The 18,807-nt window shown below is 42.5% G+C and overlaps 1 protein-coding gene across 2 annotated transcripts in view; it reads right to left on the reverse strand.

Annotated features, from left to right (window-relative positions):
• Positions 1–313: 313 nt before the first annotated feature.
• LOC108024715 (hemicentin-1) overlaps positions 314–18,807 on the reverse strand; it is an 80,959-nt gene continuing 62,465 nt past the window's right edge. Inside the window, exons 12-17 of one of the 2 annotated variants that reach the window (XM_017094807.3) lie at positions 16,575–16,783; positions 11,166–11,328; positions 6,658–6,879; positions 5,184–5,483; positions 4,241–4,398; positions 314–3,280 (exon numbers count right to left, since the gene is read on the reverse strand). In XM_017094807.3, coding sequence (XP_016950296.1) covers positions 2,411–3,280; positions 4,241–4,398; positions 5,184–5,483; positions 6,658–6,879; positions 11,166–11,328; positions 16,575–16,783 — 1,922 coding nt within the window. In that variant the 3' untranslated portion in view covers positions 314–2,410. Of the gene's footprint in view, positions 3,281–4,240; positions 4,399–5,183; positions 5,484–6,657; positions 6,880–11,165; positions 11,329–16,574; positions 16,784–18,807 lie in introns of those variants that run through there. The other variant, XR_007764567.1, reaches the window with a different exon arrangement.

Genomic DNA, 18,807 nt, shown 5'->3' on the forward strand with positions numbered 1-18,807 from the left:
TTATCAAAAAAAATAAACATACCTGGTTATCAAATAAAAACCCTTGTATTTTAATCGAAGTAAATACCATATATTAGCTTATGAATAAGAATTTCCCTCACTGCACTTGTGTGTGCATTAAAATTGTTGCAACATTGCAGCAGTGAAAGCCTTGTCGCTAATGGGCCGAGACTTCTTTTGAGCTCTCATCGCTGACTGAGAAGGGATAATGCCACCGAGGCAGACATCTGAGATCTGCAATACGAAATCCAAAATCTGAAAAATCCGTAAGCCCGCGCTCAAAGCGAAAGAAATACTCGGCTTTTCCTTGAAATTTTGTATGGATTTATTTGGTTGAGTTCATTCAGTTGTTTGCTGTTCAGTTTGCTTCTTGTGTCTCAAGTTATTATTGTATTCCTTGTATTCATTGGGATAGGGCAGGGGTATTTTCAATATCGTTTCGAGTGCTTAATCGTTACATACATTCATAATTCATTTGTAGAGTATATGCCTTGCTTTAGACCAAATCATTAGTATATTTTACAAGTATCTTTTATGGCTTCGTTTAGATGTTAAATTAGCTACACTTAGTTTAGATTCATATTGGTTGGAACACTTACATGCAGAAATATACGCATAGATGATGACCGACCCTATAAATGTACTTTTGTTTGTTTGTATTTCATTCTAATTGATGTAAGAGAAATCACTTGCTTCTTTTTTTAGTTTATTTTCTGGTTTTTCTTCCCTTTTTTGTCTTAACTAGCTTGAAATGGAAATTGCACTCGCCATGCTGGGCCATTATTCTGTCTATTACAATTACAGCTCAACTTTAAATGAGTATAGCTTTTCGTTTTGTTTGTGTATTCACTTCTCCATTCATTAAACACAAATATTAAAATGTAACAATAATTTACAGGGTGCATTTATTTTGTTATTTCTATGCCTTTTCACAGTTCAAACATTGATTTATACATTGAAGAGAAAAAATACAATTTGATATATAAATGCAATTTACAAACAACAATTTTCCCCTTTGTTTTTTTTCTGGCTTTGTTATTTTTTCGTTTGTTTTCAAAGTTTACATACCATCGATAGGTCCTTGTTGTGTTTTCTTTTTGTTATTTATAGTCTTTTGGAGTTTCTCGCCAAGAATGTGCAACTAATTTACATTCATTAGTTTGCAGCGCTTCTGTTTGATTTGCTTTTGGGTTTTGTAAAATAAATTTGATTTACGATTTTGCTATTTACACATTAATACTTAGTATTCATTTATGCTAGGCTAATTGCAGCTAATTTGCGTGTGTGAGTGTTCGTTTCATTTATATTGTTTACCATAGATTCGAATAATGTAATTTATTTTCCATTTAATTGCCAAGAAGTTGCGTCCTCGCATTGCTCGTCTATCTTCGGTTGAGTGAGTGTGAGCTTTAAGTCTATTATACCGAGGATATACTTACTAATTATGAACTAGATGTATGCGATCTTTGAGCCTAATTGCTAAAAAACTGCAGCCCTCTACTTGCCAGCTGACATTTACAAACATTTACAAAGTCTCCTTGGAAAATTAATTATTTCTCGCTTGTGTGAAGTAATCTGTTGAAAAAATATTGCATAGACTGTGTGTCCATCTGAGTACTTACTGTAAGGAAGGAACATTCTTCTGCTGCTGCGCCGCTTTCTGGCTCTAACTGCTCAAAAGTAGGCCTACAAATTAAATTTCTCTGGCCGCCTTTAAACATGTTTCCATTTGTGAGAGAAGTACCATAAATAATGAATCAGTATCGCCCTTCTGCTGCTTATTTTCAGTAATCGATTTTGATTTATTAAAATTACTGTTTGGGAATTTTGAATTTATGGCTTACATTTTTATGCCGCATTAACGCTTTTGTTTATGCATGTAAATTGTAAACGTTTTTGGAAAAAACAAACTGTTTAACTTACTAGCCCAGATGCCACATTGGGGACGTTTTAAATTTGTAAGTCTAAAATTAATGTTGAAAAATGGTCTATAAATACATAAAAGTTAGGGTTATTAAAAATATAATTTATAATTTAATTTTCTAAAGTAAACAAAGTTAGTTACTGATTGAAGTGTGTTTTTCAGACTATAAAAGTACATAAAAGTAAATAACAAATTTTGGTTAAGTGGGAAGAAAAAGCCTTAGTTTTTAAGAAATGATGCTCAGAATATTCAAGGGGTGTTGTGGCAGCCCTAAGCTTTGCATTTAAAAATATTCAGTTCCTCGACGAGCACACAAACGATTCAATTCTGCGATTCAATTCAATTCGTTTTGGCAAGCCTTAGCCTAGACACCAACCACGAAGAGCTCGAGACTTACATGACTAGATAATCGGGTGATTTGGGCTATTTGTGAGATTTGCGGGACTCGGGTGAGTGCGGATTGGCTGAATCCATGCCCGGGAGACCTTAGACGCAGCTCTCCTGCTGCGAATACATGAGCGGGGTGCGAACGGTGACGATTTCGCGGGAATAGGACTTGCCCACGCCCGAGAGTCCCGACAGGGAGCTGCTGGGACTGGCCACCGCCGCCGTGGTGGAGGCCAATCCGCTGCTGTTGCTCGAGACCAGCATCTGGCCATGGGCCATTTGCTGCTGCTGCTGCTGCTGATTTTGCTGGTGCTGCTGGTAGGAGGGCGGCATGTTGGAGGCAGGATGGTGGTGCAACTGCTGCTGCTGCTGCTGCTGCATCATTTGCATCATCGAAGCGGAGTTCTGCGGACCGCCCGCCAGCTGCTGCTGTGCGTGATGATTGTGCGGCAGAGTGTGGTAGCCACCGGGGTGCTGGGGCAGGGTGTACATCTGCACGGTGCCCGGCGAGACTGTGGAGGGGGTGCCATGCGACCCCGGCGAGGAGATGCATGCCCCAGCCCCACCCGATGCACCTGCTCCCACTCCTCCAGCGGATGTGTCCACCTGCATCGTCTTGTACGCATCAATCTGCGCATATATCGTCGGCTCCTCAAAGTAATCGTAGTCGTACGTGGGCGGCGGAGCGTGCTGGTGCGGATGCTGCAGTCCGCCCGCATTGGGCTTGTGGCGCTGCAGCGTCGCCGTCGCCGGAATGGTGGGCAGCAGCTTGCGCATGCTGGAGCCGTGTGGCAAGGTGCCACCCATCAGGGGGTGCGGGTGCTGCACCTGCCCCTGCTGCTGCTGCTGTTGCTGCACCACCTGCTGCACCACCCCCACCCCGACGCCCGGCTGACCCTTCTTGGAGGCGCCTCCGCTGCCGGACGGCATGTTGGTCAGCGACAGCTCCGCGTAGTGCAGCTCATCGTCCTGTGGAGGGGGTAAAATCGGGGAGGCATTTAATAAACTGTCATCGGGGAACTTCCGGGGATTTAAGAGGCACCCAACTGGACGGGAGTATACAGTCGGAACCACGCCAGGGAACCCTGGTACCACTACATTGGCTTTACTCTGCTTAAAATAGTAATATGTTTTATCTAACCTATTTAATTCTTTAAGTTAAAATCTATATTGAATGGAGATTTTCTAAGAAAGTTAAATAAAGAAGCTTTTTGATCCAAAAATATTTTGATTGTAATTTGGTTTACAAAAGTGATTTTTAAAAACATTTCTTAACATTCCGTGAAGATATCTACATTTTTATTTAAATATTAGTTCATAATAATAATAAGATATTATTTTTTTACAATTTTTGTTGACTGTCCTCTACTAAAAAAAATCATTCACCTGTCGAATAACCACATCGTAAAAAAAAAGTTGCTTTTCCTTTATATTCCTCCTGATTTAATCAAATTGTTTTCAAAAGCATTAGGGTTTTCCTGGAGTTCTAGGAAACGAGCAACACAAAATCAAGGCACTTGTCAAGGTAATTACAGGCAACACAAATTTCAATTAAATTTAAAAACAACCAATTTGGCCTTCCAGGAAACACAGGTGAGCTAACTCCTTGAGGGAGCCGGAGTAACCAGTCCCCAAGGAGGGCCCCAAATGATTCTTTGCCAACTGATTTCGGGGCAGGGCTATAATCACAAGTTTATTTTCTAATCTGGCCCAAACTGTTTTCAAGAGCATTAAGATTTTCGCAAGAAATTTGCGACATCAAATCAAAGCATTTGTCATGGCAATGTTGTCGGCACTCAGGGGAGTTCGTCATAGAGTAGTTCGACTGTAATTAAAACTTTTCGCTGGCCAAAAGTTTTTGGGCCGTCAACGGTTTTGGCCGGAGAATCCCGGAGCTGGAGCTGGAGCTGGAGCATCGACTTGACTCACCTTGCTGCTCTGATAGGTGCCACTGTCCGCCGAGTTGGCCGGGAGGATTCCGGCGCCGGATGTTGAGCCCGGCTTGCAGCTGATTTCCACCTCGCTGGTCGTCGAAAGATGTCCCGATGGCGTTTGTGTTGCTGATTTTTGTTTATATTCGCCATCAACTGGATGGAAATTTTCCGGGGGGGGATGGAAAGTTTGGGGGAAAGCGGAGAGGGCGGAACGAAATGAAACAGAATGGAGAACGCTTAGTTAGTTCGGGGAAAGTTTGAGATGGTCGTCGTTTCTGTTTTGTTGTTAAGTAGCAAGAGAGCCTGGGAAAAGTTTCTGGCCTGGCCGACGCCCTCAAATCTTTTGGTGATTTTCGGCAGCAAGTTTTCTTCCTGCCCAATTTTCCTTGGCTTTTCCCTTAGTGTTTTTTTCCCCATTTTTTTGTTGGCCATGAAATTGCTTTACGTTTGGAAAATTGATTAAATTGTTGTGCTGTGCTGCTGCTGCTTCTGCTTTTGGCTGCCGCTTGATTTCTTGATTGCCATTAATCAAGCGAGCACGTGCAGTGAGTGAAATTGCTGCTGCTTCTAAAGCAGGACCAAAGCAGCGCTCTACCCCCGTTCTGGCGTTTAAAAGGGTCTTTAAGGACCTCAGGACTGCAGACACACGAGCAAACAAGCTAACCGGCGAGGACCTGACAGCAATTAGCTGTCATTTAAATATTTCAGCACTGGCACAAAAATGCAGCCAGCTCTTGAGGACGGGACTTCAGGACCTGTTTGTTTTGCCTGCATGAGCCGAACGGCCTGTCAAATGCATTTGCATAAAGGCAAGCCTCAAGCCGGCGTCCATAAATTGTGAACAGAAGCCCGGGCAGACGCCATTTATCTTGGGGGTAGCAGCCAGAAGGATGGGCTGGGGGATCCAGGAACCGGGAACGCGGGCACCGGCAACTTACCCTCATTGTAGGGCACCACATCGGGATTCTTCTCGTCGTACATCTCCTCGGAGTGACTCAGTGGCAATGAGATTTTGTCCTTAATTTGCAAATTGCCCGGACGTGAGAATTTCGCATTGGGATGTACGAATTTCTGTTGCTGCTGGTGTTTGTGCGAGCGCAGCTTCAGTGCGGCAATGGTGCCGATCCCGATGCACACGATGGCCACCAGGATGCCCACGAAGATGCCAATCGACAGGATCGGTGTCAGCTCGAAGTTATCCGGACTCTGGGCACTGCCCTTGTACGAGGTCAGGGCGACTGCAAAGGTAAATCCAAGTGAAATGTTTAGTAAATGTCTAAGGAAGCCTTTAAAAAGGGAGCTAAGGAAATATTTTATGGAATTTTTTATCTCAAAATCAAGAATAAAAAGATTTGGATCTTATTTTTGTTATAGAAGTCTTATAAAGTACTAAATTATAAATTACATTTTTTGTTAAATCCTAAAAAAAAATAGCTAATATTGGCCGTTTTTTTCCCTACTAAAAAATCCCCCAATCATGTCAGAATTCCCCTTCCAACAATGGTTAGTAAATCTCTCCTTTGAGCGAATGAATCCCCTACAAATGCTGATCATAATCAAGCTTAACCTTTGCTCAGAGCATCTACTCTTTGACCTAGCCAAGACAATTTTCTTTTCCGATTTCCATCTCTGGCTGGCCCGGCTTTCCTTCTGTTTGCTGTTTGCTTTGCACTTTTCCCCGTTGCCATTGCTCCGACTGACTTTATGAAAAATTGAAATGTCGGCTCAAGTTGTTTACACAAAATGTGACTGTCCCTCCGAGATTCTCTTGCCGCCTTTCGACTTCCTTCTCCATCCTTACCCCGCCCCCAAAAAAAAGGGAAATGTACAAAAATGAAAATAAAATTCCCGTCAGCTCTTCCTTTGGCTAATTAGCATTACAATTTCCTTTTTCGTTTAGACCCCTTACCCTCAATAAAGGAACTCTCCTTCCGCATTTTGCCAGCCCCAATTCATTAATGCTAATCACTTCAGATTTTTTGCGCTACTTTATGGGGCTTGCATAAAAATTCGCGTTTACTGTCCCCGAAACTGCAGGCGAAAGTTTTGTGTCGCGGAATTTACAATTCATTGAGCAGTTTAGCGTAATTAAATTGCGAGGTGGCATAATAATCATAAAACCGGGAACAATCTTGGCAAGAAACTGATACACAGGCTTTGCCGGTCGCAAAGTTATGTCATTTATAACGTAAGTCCCGATATTACCATAAAAAAATCAAAAAATACTGAAAGCACTGAGAGAAAATTAAGCCCATAAATTTTTTATTCGATAATTTTATTTTCCAAAATATTTACTTTTTGCCTTAATAAAAAATAGGAAATATATTTCTAAATTGAGATAACAATTTTTGGCAGAGCCTTTCCTGAATCCACATAAATTCATGGTTTTTAGGGGACTATATCATCACTTACCAGTCTGTTTCTCGGCCGCCTTCAGGGTGTATCCATCGAGGGCTATGGCATCGCTGCGTCCTCGTCCATTGACGGCGTACACATAGATCCGGAACAGGCGGCCAGCATCCAATCCCGTGACGCTCAGGGCCGCGAACTTGGCACTGATGTTGGCCTGCAGCTGACCACTGTGCTGGTCGAAGATTTCCATGAGGAACCACTGCCGCATCCCGCCATCGAATCCTGTGAAAATCAAGGGAAAACCGATTGCATAACTTGTCACGAACTGGGGCTTACTTAGCATATTGGCTGGGATTGCCATTGGTATTGGTGTTGGCCAAGGGGACGGGACTTTGAGCTTATTAATATTAAGTAGTTGCCAATCGACGGAGGGTCTTATTTATACTTTGCTTAGGGGCTTGCCAGGACTTATTTATGATCGAATAAAAGCCTGGAGTTTCTTCGATCCCAGGTAAAACCAATAAATTGTATTATTATAAGCAGTTGGCTAAAAGTTTTAAGCTTGAAAACACCGAAAGTATACAAATATATTTAAGCCAGGGGTGGCATTTATTGCACACTTATTTTGATAGGCACTTGGAAGCTTTTGATTGTATCTAAATTATTGAGTGAATAGAAAAATTCTTCACAACTTTGCAAAATATTTGTTAAGTGCCGCAGGGCCCTAAACCTATTTTTAAACTATGTATCTTCTTCTATTCACTTCACCAGCCTCTTAATTCCCCAAAATACATAAAGAATTATCCAGAAGCTCTCAACTAAAGGTCAACCCTTTGAGTGTAATTGAAGGGCCCCTCAACTGGCCCCGAAATATGTATTCACAGTAATCTAAAGTTACATTTTAAATGCCATTTAATCACACCACAAAAGAACTGGCCAAACCCCTCTCGAGCTCGCCCCCTTTCGAGTGGCCAAGTGGAGCGGTTTTGGCCAGAAAGTAAGAGGCTAATGTTGGGCCACTTCTTCAGCGGCTGCTTTTGCTTAGCTTTGGCAGCTCAAATGGCACTTCATTGTAGACACAAAAGCCGACTTAAAACACTTGCGAAAAATGTTAAAATATTTTGCAATAAAGGCAGTGAAAAGGTTCTCCTCCGCCGGCCGGCTAATTCAGTGGGGCTCACGCCCACGGGCCAGAAGGGAGGGAAATTGTTGTGGAAAATGTTTTATATGTTGCTATGAATTTTAGTTGTTGTTGGCCACTTTTTCCAAGCCACCCAAATTCGCCGGCACAAAGAAAAAGGGAACGGAAATAGAGTAAAGAGAATGTGCTTGGCCTTTGCCTCAAAGCGTCATTGTTCGGCGGGTGGATGGGTTGGTGGGAGGATGGGTTGGTGGGTGGTTGGGTCGCTGGGCACTTCGGTGGGGTTTATTCCATTCTTATTTTCAGCTCCCTTTCAAGGGATCCATGCCCCATCTCCTCATCGGCGGCCATTTTGTGCGCACTTTAAAACGTTTAGCTAATGAAATTTGCCGCAGCTCCGTTGTCAGAGCAGAAAAAACTTCATTGTAATGGGTTAATTTTATTTACTTGGCTACAGCAACAATGGAAGCTGCGCCAGCGGAGTAAAAATAATAAAACAAGACCGGCCAGCAGCAGTGCACCCGGAAAAATAATTACATAATCAGCCAATAAACTAAGTTAAATGGTTTTTATAGATACCATATTTTATATTCTCTTTATCTTAGAACCCCGAAAACGGTTATAATATTTAATTAAATATATTATCTGTATGCCAATGGTTTCACTTCCTTATGGAACAAATTCTTTATTTACTATTTCTATTTTGATAAATATTTTCCCAGTGCACCAGCATCGTCAGCAGCGAAGCAAAATGTTATAAACTGAAATTTTATTATATTAAACCGACGCTTGATGAGTTTGGTTAGTTGCCGTTGCCGTTGCCCCGTCAGTTTGTTATATTTTTGTTTGCCGAGAAAAACAGAAAAAAGGCAGCAAAACAGCAGTAGCCAACCGAACTTGCCCCCCCAAGATGTGGAGTTGTCTTCAGCAGCGCACATTGGATTCAATTCGAGGCGGACTGAGTTGGTTTAAGTTCAGTTCAGTTCAGTTCCGTTCGGTTCAGTTTGAGCCGAGTTGAGCTGCGGCGACGGCCACGTCGAGTTGAGTTGGCCAAGTTGCGTGCTGGCTTATTAAAGTCGACCGCAGCTAAAGTTGAGTTATTATAAAAACAAACGACCAAGGGCTGCTGGCGCTGGGCGGTGGGTGGAGTGGGGCAGCTGGGGGCGTGGCATTTCAGCAGTCGTTCGCCTTAATGTAGAGTGCAATATAAAAAGTATCGCATTGTGCGCGCTACCCTGATCCTGATGCTGCTGCTGCTCTTGTGTTGTGCTTAAACAACTTGCGTTAAAGTTTTAATGATGCTGATGACTATGATAATAATGTGCAGCCACTAAATTAGCAGCCCGGGGGGGCGGAAGGGGGAGTGCTGCGGTAATAAGGCGAACAATGGCTTTTCCAGGGGGAGGGAGGGGGCAGGAGATGAAACAGCAGCAGCTTAAAGCCAACGCTGCAGTGCATACGTAATGATATCTGAAGTTTGGTCATCAAGTATACGCAACGTGGTCGCTTAGCGACGTATAGATAAGTAGATAGTTCGGGGGATGTTTCAAAAGGGATATTGAGAATAAGAGAAAAGTGATTTAAACATTACTTTTTAGTAACTTTTTTAAGTGTTTAAATAAAGATAGTCATAAGAACCTATTAGTAATATAAGTTATTACTTTAATGCTGGCAAATGTAAAACGCATTTTTTAGCTCAGGTTAAATTTAAAATTAAATATTAATTACTTCTTTAATGCAAACAATTTGTAAGTGCATTTGAACCTTTTTAAATTGTATTTTAATAGCTCGTATGTAAAATATCAACTTAAAATTTAAAGCTTAGTTTTGGGTTTCAAATATTTACCTAACACTTAACAATTAAAGATGAAAAACACAAAGCGATTGCCACCACACAGAAGTTAACCCAGACGGCAGCTCAAACGTGAAAATTGAAAAGCTCAAGCATTTCCGAGCAGTCTCGTAAATCGCAACAATGAAGGCATTGCCGGGGAATTTCCCTGCATTTTCCCATGCTGCAGCGCGTAGTAAGGCAATTACACATTACGCATACGCGGCGTGGGCCAGCACTTGAGACAACATTAAGTAAGCACAACAATTGCGATTGTAAGCACACCAGCAATTGGTGGAAAACATTGGGCGCTTAAAGCGGCACAGGGAGTTTGGGTGGCGGGTGGGGAAAAAGAAAAGCGCGGGGGCGTAACAAACAGTAACGGGAAAGAGCGCCATTAAGTATGCAGTTATTATGCGCTTTTTGTTGCACTTCTTGCAGCAGCCGCCTCGTTATGCAGCGCTTTGATTTGCGTTGCCTTTTCGCCGGATCCGCTTGCCTTTCCCCCCGGTTTTCCTAGGGTTTTCCCTAGCTCTTTCCTCGGTTTCCCCCCAGCTTCGCCGAACGTCTCTGTCTCCGGGTCGGCACTCAAGGACTGCATAAATGCATCATAAGCTCGTAGCTGCTGCAATTTGCGAGGACATTTCTCTGTCTGCGCTAATGTGCCGCTGCAACTCTATCGCTGCGAACTTTGAACTCTGGGACTGCAATTTGTGCTGCTTATTTTGCGCTTTGCTGGCATTTTTCTGTCTTTGCGTTTTCCACTCTTGCGCTGCGCATAAAATATGCGAATTGAATTTGTATTTAAAGTTTCCGCCCTTCTTCTTGGCCAACTGGCAGGCAGCAAGTTGCATAACAAGCCAAAACATTTTGTATGTACAAATTTGCGCTTAACTTTCGGCCTCAGCCCAGCTCCTGCTACTTCAGTGCGCTGCTCTCCATCACCGGGCTGCTTCTATTTTATTTATTACCGAAAATTTTAAACTGGAATTGAAATTTTAGCAACATTATTTTGCCCACTCTGCGATGCGTTTCCTTTCTAGTTTTATGCTTTCATTGCGTTTTTATTATTTGTGTCTGCATCACGAAAGGAAGTTGGCTCTGCTTTACGATTGTGTGTGGGAATACGAATACGAATACGAATCGGTATCTGTATCTGTAGCTGTAGTATGGGTATAAGTATGAGTGGATAGACATACTCGTAGATGGCTGCCAAAGTGCACTTAAGTTGCTCATGTATTTTAAATGAGTCTGAAAAGCGTTGCAGGAAACTCAACATATACATGTTACAGCGCTCGCACACTCGTGTCCATGCTGCAAAGGAAGTCTCAGGACATGACCACTCCTTTTGGTGCTTTTGGCCCTTTGCAACACCCCCTACCCCTTCCCTTTCCGCGCCCACTCCCACCACCGCCACCCCACTGACCAATGCCTTTTTCGACCATTGATTGGCTCATCAGCAATTATAGAAACAAAAAAGGAACCGGGACCGAACCGAATGAAAAAGGGCAACAAATTGGCTGGCAATTTGACGTATATGTATATATATTGTTCGTTATGTATGAGCAGTGTGTGTGTGCTGGCCATATAACTCACCTTCAATGCAATAAACCTCCAGCGAGTCGGACGTTTGATTGACCACCGTACAATTGGTGGGCGCTTCCGGTTTGCCAGCGGCTATCAAATGGAACACACAGGGCTCCTTCTGCTGACCCACATTGTTGTCGGCCCAGCACATGATGGTGCCAAAGTCCATTTCCTGCAAAAGGCGTAGGAGACAGCGTTTCGTCAGCACTCGATGGCGAACATGGGTTAAAAATTGATGGCATATGGCGAAAGGCAAGGGAGAGTTCTTTACAAATATCATAATATAATATAATACATATATAATATTTTAAAAATAATTATACCTTTCTCAATGAGTATAAATTATACCAATTTAATGTTATATTCTGATGTTTGTATCTATTATCTTATCTTATCTTTGAGATAAATATCAAGAACTGTGAATATCTATTACTAAATAACAGATATATTCCCTTTAATTATATTTTTTTATTAACGAATCATTATTTTCTGCCAGTGCAGCTACTTGAATTCATCTCTTGGACACACATTTAAATGGAATTCAAGCAGCCGCGCTCGACATCAATGTGAACTTAATTCATTAAATCAATATGGATACGGGCCAGTATGTTGTCAGAGTTGCCCCTGATTGATTGCAGCTGTCAATAAGTTTTTCATTAATATAATTTCATGTCATGTCAATGCAGGAAGGCCAAGGAGCAGGATAGGGCGCACAGAAGGCAGGAAAAATGCCTGGCAGTAAAAACAAATGAAGCATTTTGTTGTTCTCCCCCACGGCCATATATATCTATATGTGTGTCCTGTATATCCGTGCGAATTGTGGGCGAGGAAGGAAGTCATGTTAACATGGCCCTAATGCCTGTCTATCCCATTGTAGCCCAGTGCTAAGTGGCCGCCTGCGGTCTTGGCCATTGTTTGGGCCGCTTGTTTATTTGTTTGCATTTTGTCAAATGTTGTGCTAATGAAATCCTTCGTCTCCGGTCAAGTGCACACACACCCACCAAACTAGTGGACCATTCGCTCACGTCCCCGGCAATCGATATCTCCATATCATTGTTTTCTTTTTTGTGGGGCGTGTTTACCTTTGTCCTTAACCATTCCCCATTTCCCATTTTCCGATGGCAGTTCCGTTCCCGCTGACTAGAAACAGCAGAATCAACGCACTTAATCAACTTCAGGCGGCCGGGACTCATTAAAAATTGAAATCACTTTCGGGTGCACGGCGAAATGTCAACGCAAATTGCAGCTTATTTATCAGTCCGCACGCGTTTCAACCTCCTCTCTTTGCCTTTGCTATCTTTTCGGCTCGCAACTGGGCGTGGCTGTCATTTTAATTAGGGCAAGAAAAGCAAAGTAGGGGCCACAAACGGGGGAAAAAAAAGAAAAGCGGAACACACCAAAGGGAAAGTTTGCCAACAGCCTGGGGGGAAAGTCGAGATTTATGGAAATCGCGGAATGTGAAGGGTTTTTCGGCTTTGCCCTGATGGAAACTCCAATCATCTAGAAAAAGAGTTGGTGCCTTGGCAGCACTGATTGATTACTTGGCCTATAGCTTTATTTTTAATAAAAATCGATGGAGATTGCCATTAGGGTCCTTATTGGGTTCACAAGCCACAAATGTCCAATTTACTTTTATTGATGTGTATTTATGAAAAAAGGAGACTCTTAATTTGTCTCAGAATAAAATCTTTTTAATTTGCTGCTTTATTTGTGTCATACCAATTGAAAATGAATTGAAATCAATTATTGCTTTTGACATACTGTATTATTTAGATTTAAAGAAGTCCAAATATAATAATTTTTATCATACCTATTAAATTAAATAAAAATTAATCAATATCAATTATTTTACTCTATTTCTGTTTTGCCATTTTTCATTAAAGACATTTTGCTTTGGCATTTTAAATGCGCTCTCCTTTACCAATTAAATATTAGCATTAAAAATAACTATTCAAATAAGTAAATGCCTCTTAAAGCGAAATTAAAATTAAATTCTATCCCCTAAAACTTTCTTGGTGAATAAACAGCTTAGACTAACTGCCTAGGAAGACGAGAATAAATTGCAAATATTCCGTAGCCTTTGAGTCATAATTCAAGCAACAGTGCTTATGCAAATTTATGACAAATTTATGAAAATTAAAATAGGTAGTTCCGTGTGTGTGTGGCAGTTTTTGTTGTGCGTGTGGCAAAAGTGTTGGCATAAAGGCGCCTAGTTGGCAGCTGCCAACACTGCGCATCAACACCGACGGGCCAAAAGGGAAAGTGGCTAAGAGCTACTACGAATAGTATGGTATATGACTACGGCAATATAATAATGGAGCTGCCAGGACCAAAGGCACAGAGCCAGAACAAAACCAAAGCCAGCTCGCACACAATTGCCTGGCATTTTAGTAACAATCAATGAGGGAGATGCACAGCACGCTCTGCTTTTTCTATTTGAGACTGTCATCGCCCTGGCCGACAATCCTTGATAATTTCCAGTCCCTGGGGCCCTTTGAATTTATGCCCCTCTATTTATTATGATTATTTCATTTTGTTTATATTGTTCTAATGTTGCGCCAGCAAAAGTGTAAATATTGTTGCAGCAGCAAAGGCAGCAGCAGCAACCGGAGCTGCCGTAGAAACGAAAACAAAATACATAAAATATATGCACGTATACTTGATATTTTTCCATGTGTGCGAGTGTATCTGTGTGTTTGAGGGCCCTAAAGAGGACAAAATGTCACTTCTAGGCATTGCATTCTGTGCATTTCGTTTCCAGTCAAGTCTGCCATTATTATTTATGCATTTTAATTAAAAATTTAAGCATTTAAGTGACATTTTAATGAGTTTCTTGCACTGGAGTTCACACAGAGACCCAGAGCGGTGGAGCCGCCAGCCAGAGCTGTGCCCCCCAAAAAGACCGAGAGACCGAAATTTATTTTTGTGAAATATTTGAGAAATTTATATGTCAGCAGCGGAAATTGCTTGACATGAAAGCCTGGCAAAAATTGCTCTGCTCACACATAGAAAATAGCAATGGAATTGGGGAAAAAATGTGGGGAAATGGTAAAAGAGAAATGCCCATGCACAAAACAAAATTAATGAGCTGTTGGCTGCCTTTGAGCAAATCGCAAAAAAACGAAGAAAAAAGAAATTGTGGGGAAGGCCGAAGAGAAAAATCCCAACCAAAATGTGACGACGACGGCGACGACGTTTGAGCTGCGGTTGGCGGAAACCGGAAACAGCATATATGACAACAGAACGGAAGGGATTTTTCATATTCAATTGAGCTAAATGATTTATGTCTGTGTGAGTCGGCAGGGTGCATGTGTCTGTGTGTGTGTGTGTATCTGTGTCTGAGTCCAATCAGTGCGACGGACGAGTGTTTGTGAGCGGAACTCATTTGAATGCCGTTTGACTGCCTCGCAATTCGTTTGATCGCTGAAATGTAAGCCGAGGCTGTCGCAGCCAGTTTGATTAGTTCCATACCCAAAAAAAAGGGGGCGAAAATAAAGGAAAAATACGTAAAAGAGAGGGAAAAGCAGGGAAAACTGCAGAAGGAGCCGCAACATTTTAAACTGGGTCAGCTAGAAAAACCAGACGGAGCCAAGGACCCGAAACCCTAAACCAAACCAAACCAAACCAACTGGGTGCCATGCAACTTGAACAACTGTGTTGAGTGCCTCTTCTCAGCACCCCCTGGAAAAGCCGGGGTGGTTTTTCCACCCCCCTTTTGGCCAATGCCATTTACAGCATCCCGTTGCAACTCCTCTACTGTCATCGCATAATGGCAGCCATGTTGGCTTACAAGCGACCACAAGCCCAGTCCGAAAAACTTAACACGTTTGTGGTCAGACAGCCGAGCGGAAATGTAGGTGGCGACTGGCTGATGGGCAAAATCCAGCCAAGAGAAATCTCTGGCAGGCGTTTTCCTGGCCTTCAAGATTCTCAAAAAGTGCTACAATGTTGCAGTGATTTTTAAAGATAGCTTTTTGTAACTTAAAAGTAACTTTAACTTATTCAGGAGATAGAAAAGATATATATTTTTCTAAGATCCTTAAGATTTTTAATGTTGATGGCAAAACTGTGATATCAAAGTGACTTTTAGAATATTTATCTTATAAAAATAAACACAGAAATCCCCTAAATTACTATATTTCCTCTTTTCCACACCACTTGATTTGAAGTCAACTGTTGAAGTATCTTCTGAGCTTTTAATTCCGATGGACAGCTTCACATGCAACTATGTTCTGGCTGACCGTAAAAATTTACACATCAGCCAAAGCAGCATCTGCTGTCCAGAGGATGCCATGGGGATGGGATACGAGAGTGGGAAATGGGGATATCAAATGCAAAAACCGAAATCCCAACGATTCGGACATTGATGCGAGTGCAGCTCATTGATGGCCAATTTGCTTGGCCAATTGCTGGGGAGGAGCTCCAAAAACTGCAATCGCAATGGCTGCTGGCCATTGGGGCTATTAATGCGGAAATGTTGCCAGAGAGCCACGCAGACTGGTCAGGGGCAAAGCGCTTAGCTTTATCCTCTTCATTTTGGCCAATGATGATAACTATTAAAGTCAATGGCATTTACTTCCAATAATTTCTCTGCTCTTTTGTGCTAGCCTTTTTGTGCTTTCTCCTCAATAACCTTTGACATTCAATGGTGTTGTTGTGCCTGATGATGATGATGATGATGATGGTGTTTTTGATGGTGATGTTGATGGGGTGGTGGCTCTGCTGCTATTGGATTTTTAATTAGAAAGCAGTGCTAATAGAATTTTTAATTAAAATCGCTCGACTGCCCCGAATGGCTGGCTGTTGTCTATATCAGGAAGGACTTTGCTCCACTTTACTTTCCCTGTTGCTGGCTGACAACATGACACGCACACAGGCCAAAATAAATGGCAACAACCATGTGACCCGCCTATTAATTAAAATTTTTGCTATTCAATAACAGACAACCCCCGTGGAGTTCAATGGTAGCTAGCCTGCACTGAAAAATATGAATACCCTGAAATTTTAAATGAAATTAATTATATTTTAAGAACATTTCTACTCCACACTTCTTCATAACAATTTTTTTTTTTTTTCTATGTTTATATTTGTCTATAGATGGATAGAATCGTTGTAGGTGATTCCCACAGTTTAAACCAAATTTCCTTTTACTCTATTTGGCAATTTTCCCTCAGTATGGCCTCCAGCCAAAATGTCAAATGTGTCAATAACAATTTCACATTAAAGCCGAGAGCGGCGAAATATGAAATGAAAAATTTATCAGCGAGCCGCATGCTTCCACCAGAAATGAATCGAATGTCTGACGTGCTTAGCATTTAACGTGACGAATGGGTCACGCATCTGCAGACCTCGATCCCGCCGACATTTGTCGGTTCCCAGGCGACTTTTCCTTCGATTTTCCGGACCCTCGGAACTTACCTTGACGGGCGTGTAGGTGAGGGTGGAGCCCTGGGCGGAATGGGGCCGGAAGCCGCTCTGCGGCATGTCGAATGTCTCCGCCGTGTTGTTGAAGGACCACTTGAAGTTCTCCGGCGGCGGAAAGGCATCCACTTCGCACACTATTTCGGCCGCCTCGTTCCTTGCCACTCCATAGATTTTCTTTTGATCGGGCCGGCAAATTGGCTTATCTGTAGGGCGAAAAGGCGGGAAAAGCGGTCGGTGAGTGAGGAGATCGAATCAAAAGTTGGCTGTAGTGCATTCTGCTGTTTGCATCTGCAGCTGGAATCAATAATCGCATCAAACTCTTTGTTTTGGCCCGCCTCTTCACGGGCTCAGGAATCGCAGAGAAGTGGAAAAGTTTACCCTTCTGTGTGTTCGCTGCCCAGCTCCATTGTGCTGGAACAAAGGCCGGCGAACATAAAACAGATGCCGAAAATCCACAAAATCGAAAAGGATGGATCAACAAACACCAGTGGAGAAGAGGTAATTTTCAAGGACTTAAATACCTCAGATGATCTTAGGGCAAAAACTAATGAAATTAAAGCGAATAAAATTATTTTTTAATTATTTTAAAATATATTTTTCTAGCCTTTAAGGCGTTAGGAATATTTTTATTTGTTAAGTAATAACTTACAAAAATATGAACTTAAAAAAATGTATTTTTGCTCCACCTTCGATCCCTTGAATGCACCCGTTCAAAATTCATATAATTCTCTGAGACTCTGAAAAGCAGAGTTGAATGAAAGAAAACTTTGAACAGCGAAAACTTTCAGCCACAGCAAAGGGGAAATGCAAGGCAAAGTCGAGTTGAGCCGGCCAGGGAATATTCAATTTTCTAATCCTTGGCCGGCGAAAATCTTTCAACTGTCTCTTGCCACAGCCACGAAAGTTGCAAGTTGCAAGTGGCGAATTTATTGTGCCATTTGACAACTGTCGATATTGCAAGCCAAGCTGGGCAAGTCGTAAACAAATTTTTAGCACAGCGCGGGCAGCAGCGGGAATACACTGGGAGAAAAGGGGAGCTTTGTCAGCTGGACACTGGGTTATGTGGCCGGCGGAAGCTTTGCTTAAAACAAAAGCCCGGCCCGCTTGGCATACAAAAAAAAACCAAAAAGCAGAAGTGATAAAAGAGAAATGGCACCGGAAAAACCAAAGCATAAGGCCACAACAGAAGTCCGGGTGGCGAAAATGAATAGAAGCAGCTCTGGCCTGCTAAATGGCTCGAAAAAGGCAAACTAATTAACCAAAGTTTGACTCGAGACAGGGCCAAGTTCAGGAATCCAGCACAAATTGAGCAGAAGATTTGCGGTCCTGTCCTTCGAGCTGGGAAGCCCCACAACAAACTTGAGCTGAAGGCCCAAACAGTTTAAAGAATATGCTCGAGAAAAGGTTACGCAAAGGTACCTCTTAGCACAGTTAGCTGGGCAGTTTGCGACTCGTAAAACAATTTACAAAATAAGCAACTTAGAATAAAAATATAAGTATCTTTAAATATCAAATTAAACATTTAAATATTTTTTTTTTTATTTTAAACCATTTTTCTTAGTATAGCTCTGATATTTGGTATATTTAATGAACCATTCCTTTTTGATATGCTCCTTACTGAGATAGTAAAAAGCCCTTCTCTGGGTATTAAGACGCCCAAGTTCGAAGCGAAAGATTGGTGCTTGTGAATAAGCTTTACTCCTTTGCCAGATCCCCTTCTTCGCCCTGTCCCCCGCTCGGCGGCACACAAAGGAGCATTCAAGCAGCTCACAATAATGGGGCGTATACGCAATAAAACTGCAAGAGGCCCGCACGAGCGCACAATGCCGGGAGTTCCAGCTCCCGGATCCCCGATGCCAGATCCCCGTTCATCCCACCACTGTTTGCCATCCATCCTCATCTCTGGCCATACTCGAACACTCAATAATGCTCGTTTTTGTGTGTCAAAGGTCCACTCGAGAAACCAAACAGCAGCAGCAGCCTCCGAAGGAGGAGCACCACCACCGGCAGCAGGGAAAGCGAAGAAGGATTTGAGTGGGCGGCTTTTGGGGGCCGCAATTCGATTTTCTATTTAAGCCTTCGCCGAGGCATTCGTTAATGGCCCGAACTCGGCCGTTCGAGAGCGTTTTTATGGGTCAGTCAACACAACAATGCGCGGCTCACAATGGCATGTGTGTGCGGCGGTGCCACAAATCAACATATCCCGCCGAAGTGTACCCGTGCCCCC

This window comes from Drosophila biarmipes, chromosome 3R (genome assembly GCF_025231255.1).
Source record: "Drosophila biarmipes strain raj3 chromosome 3R, RU_DBia_V1.1, whole genome shotgun sequence".
Taxonomy (NCBI): Eukaryota; Metazoa; Arthropoda; class Insecta; order Diptera; family Drosophilidae; genus Drosophila; species Drosophila biarmipes.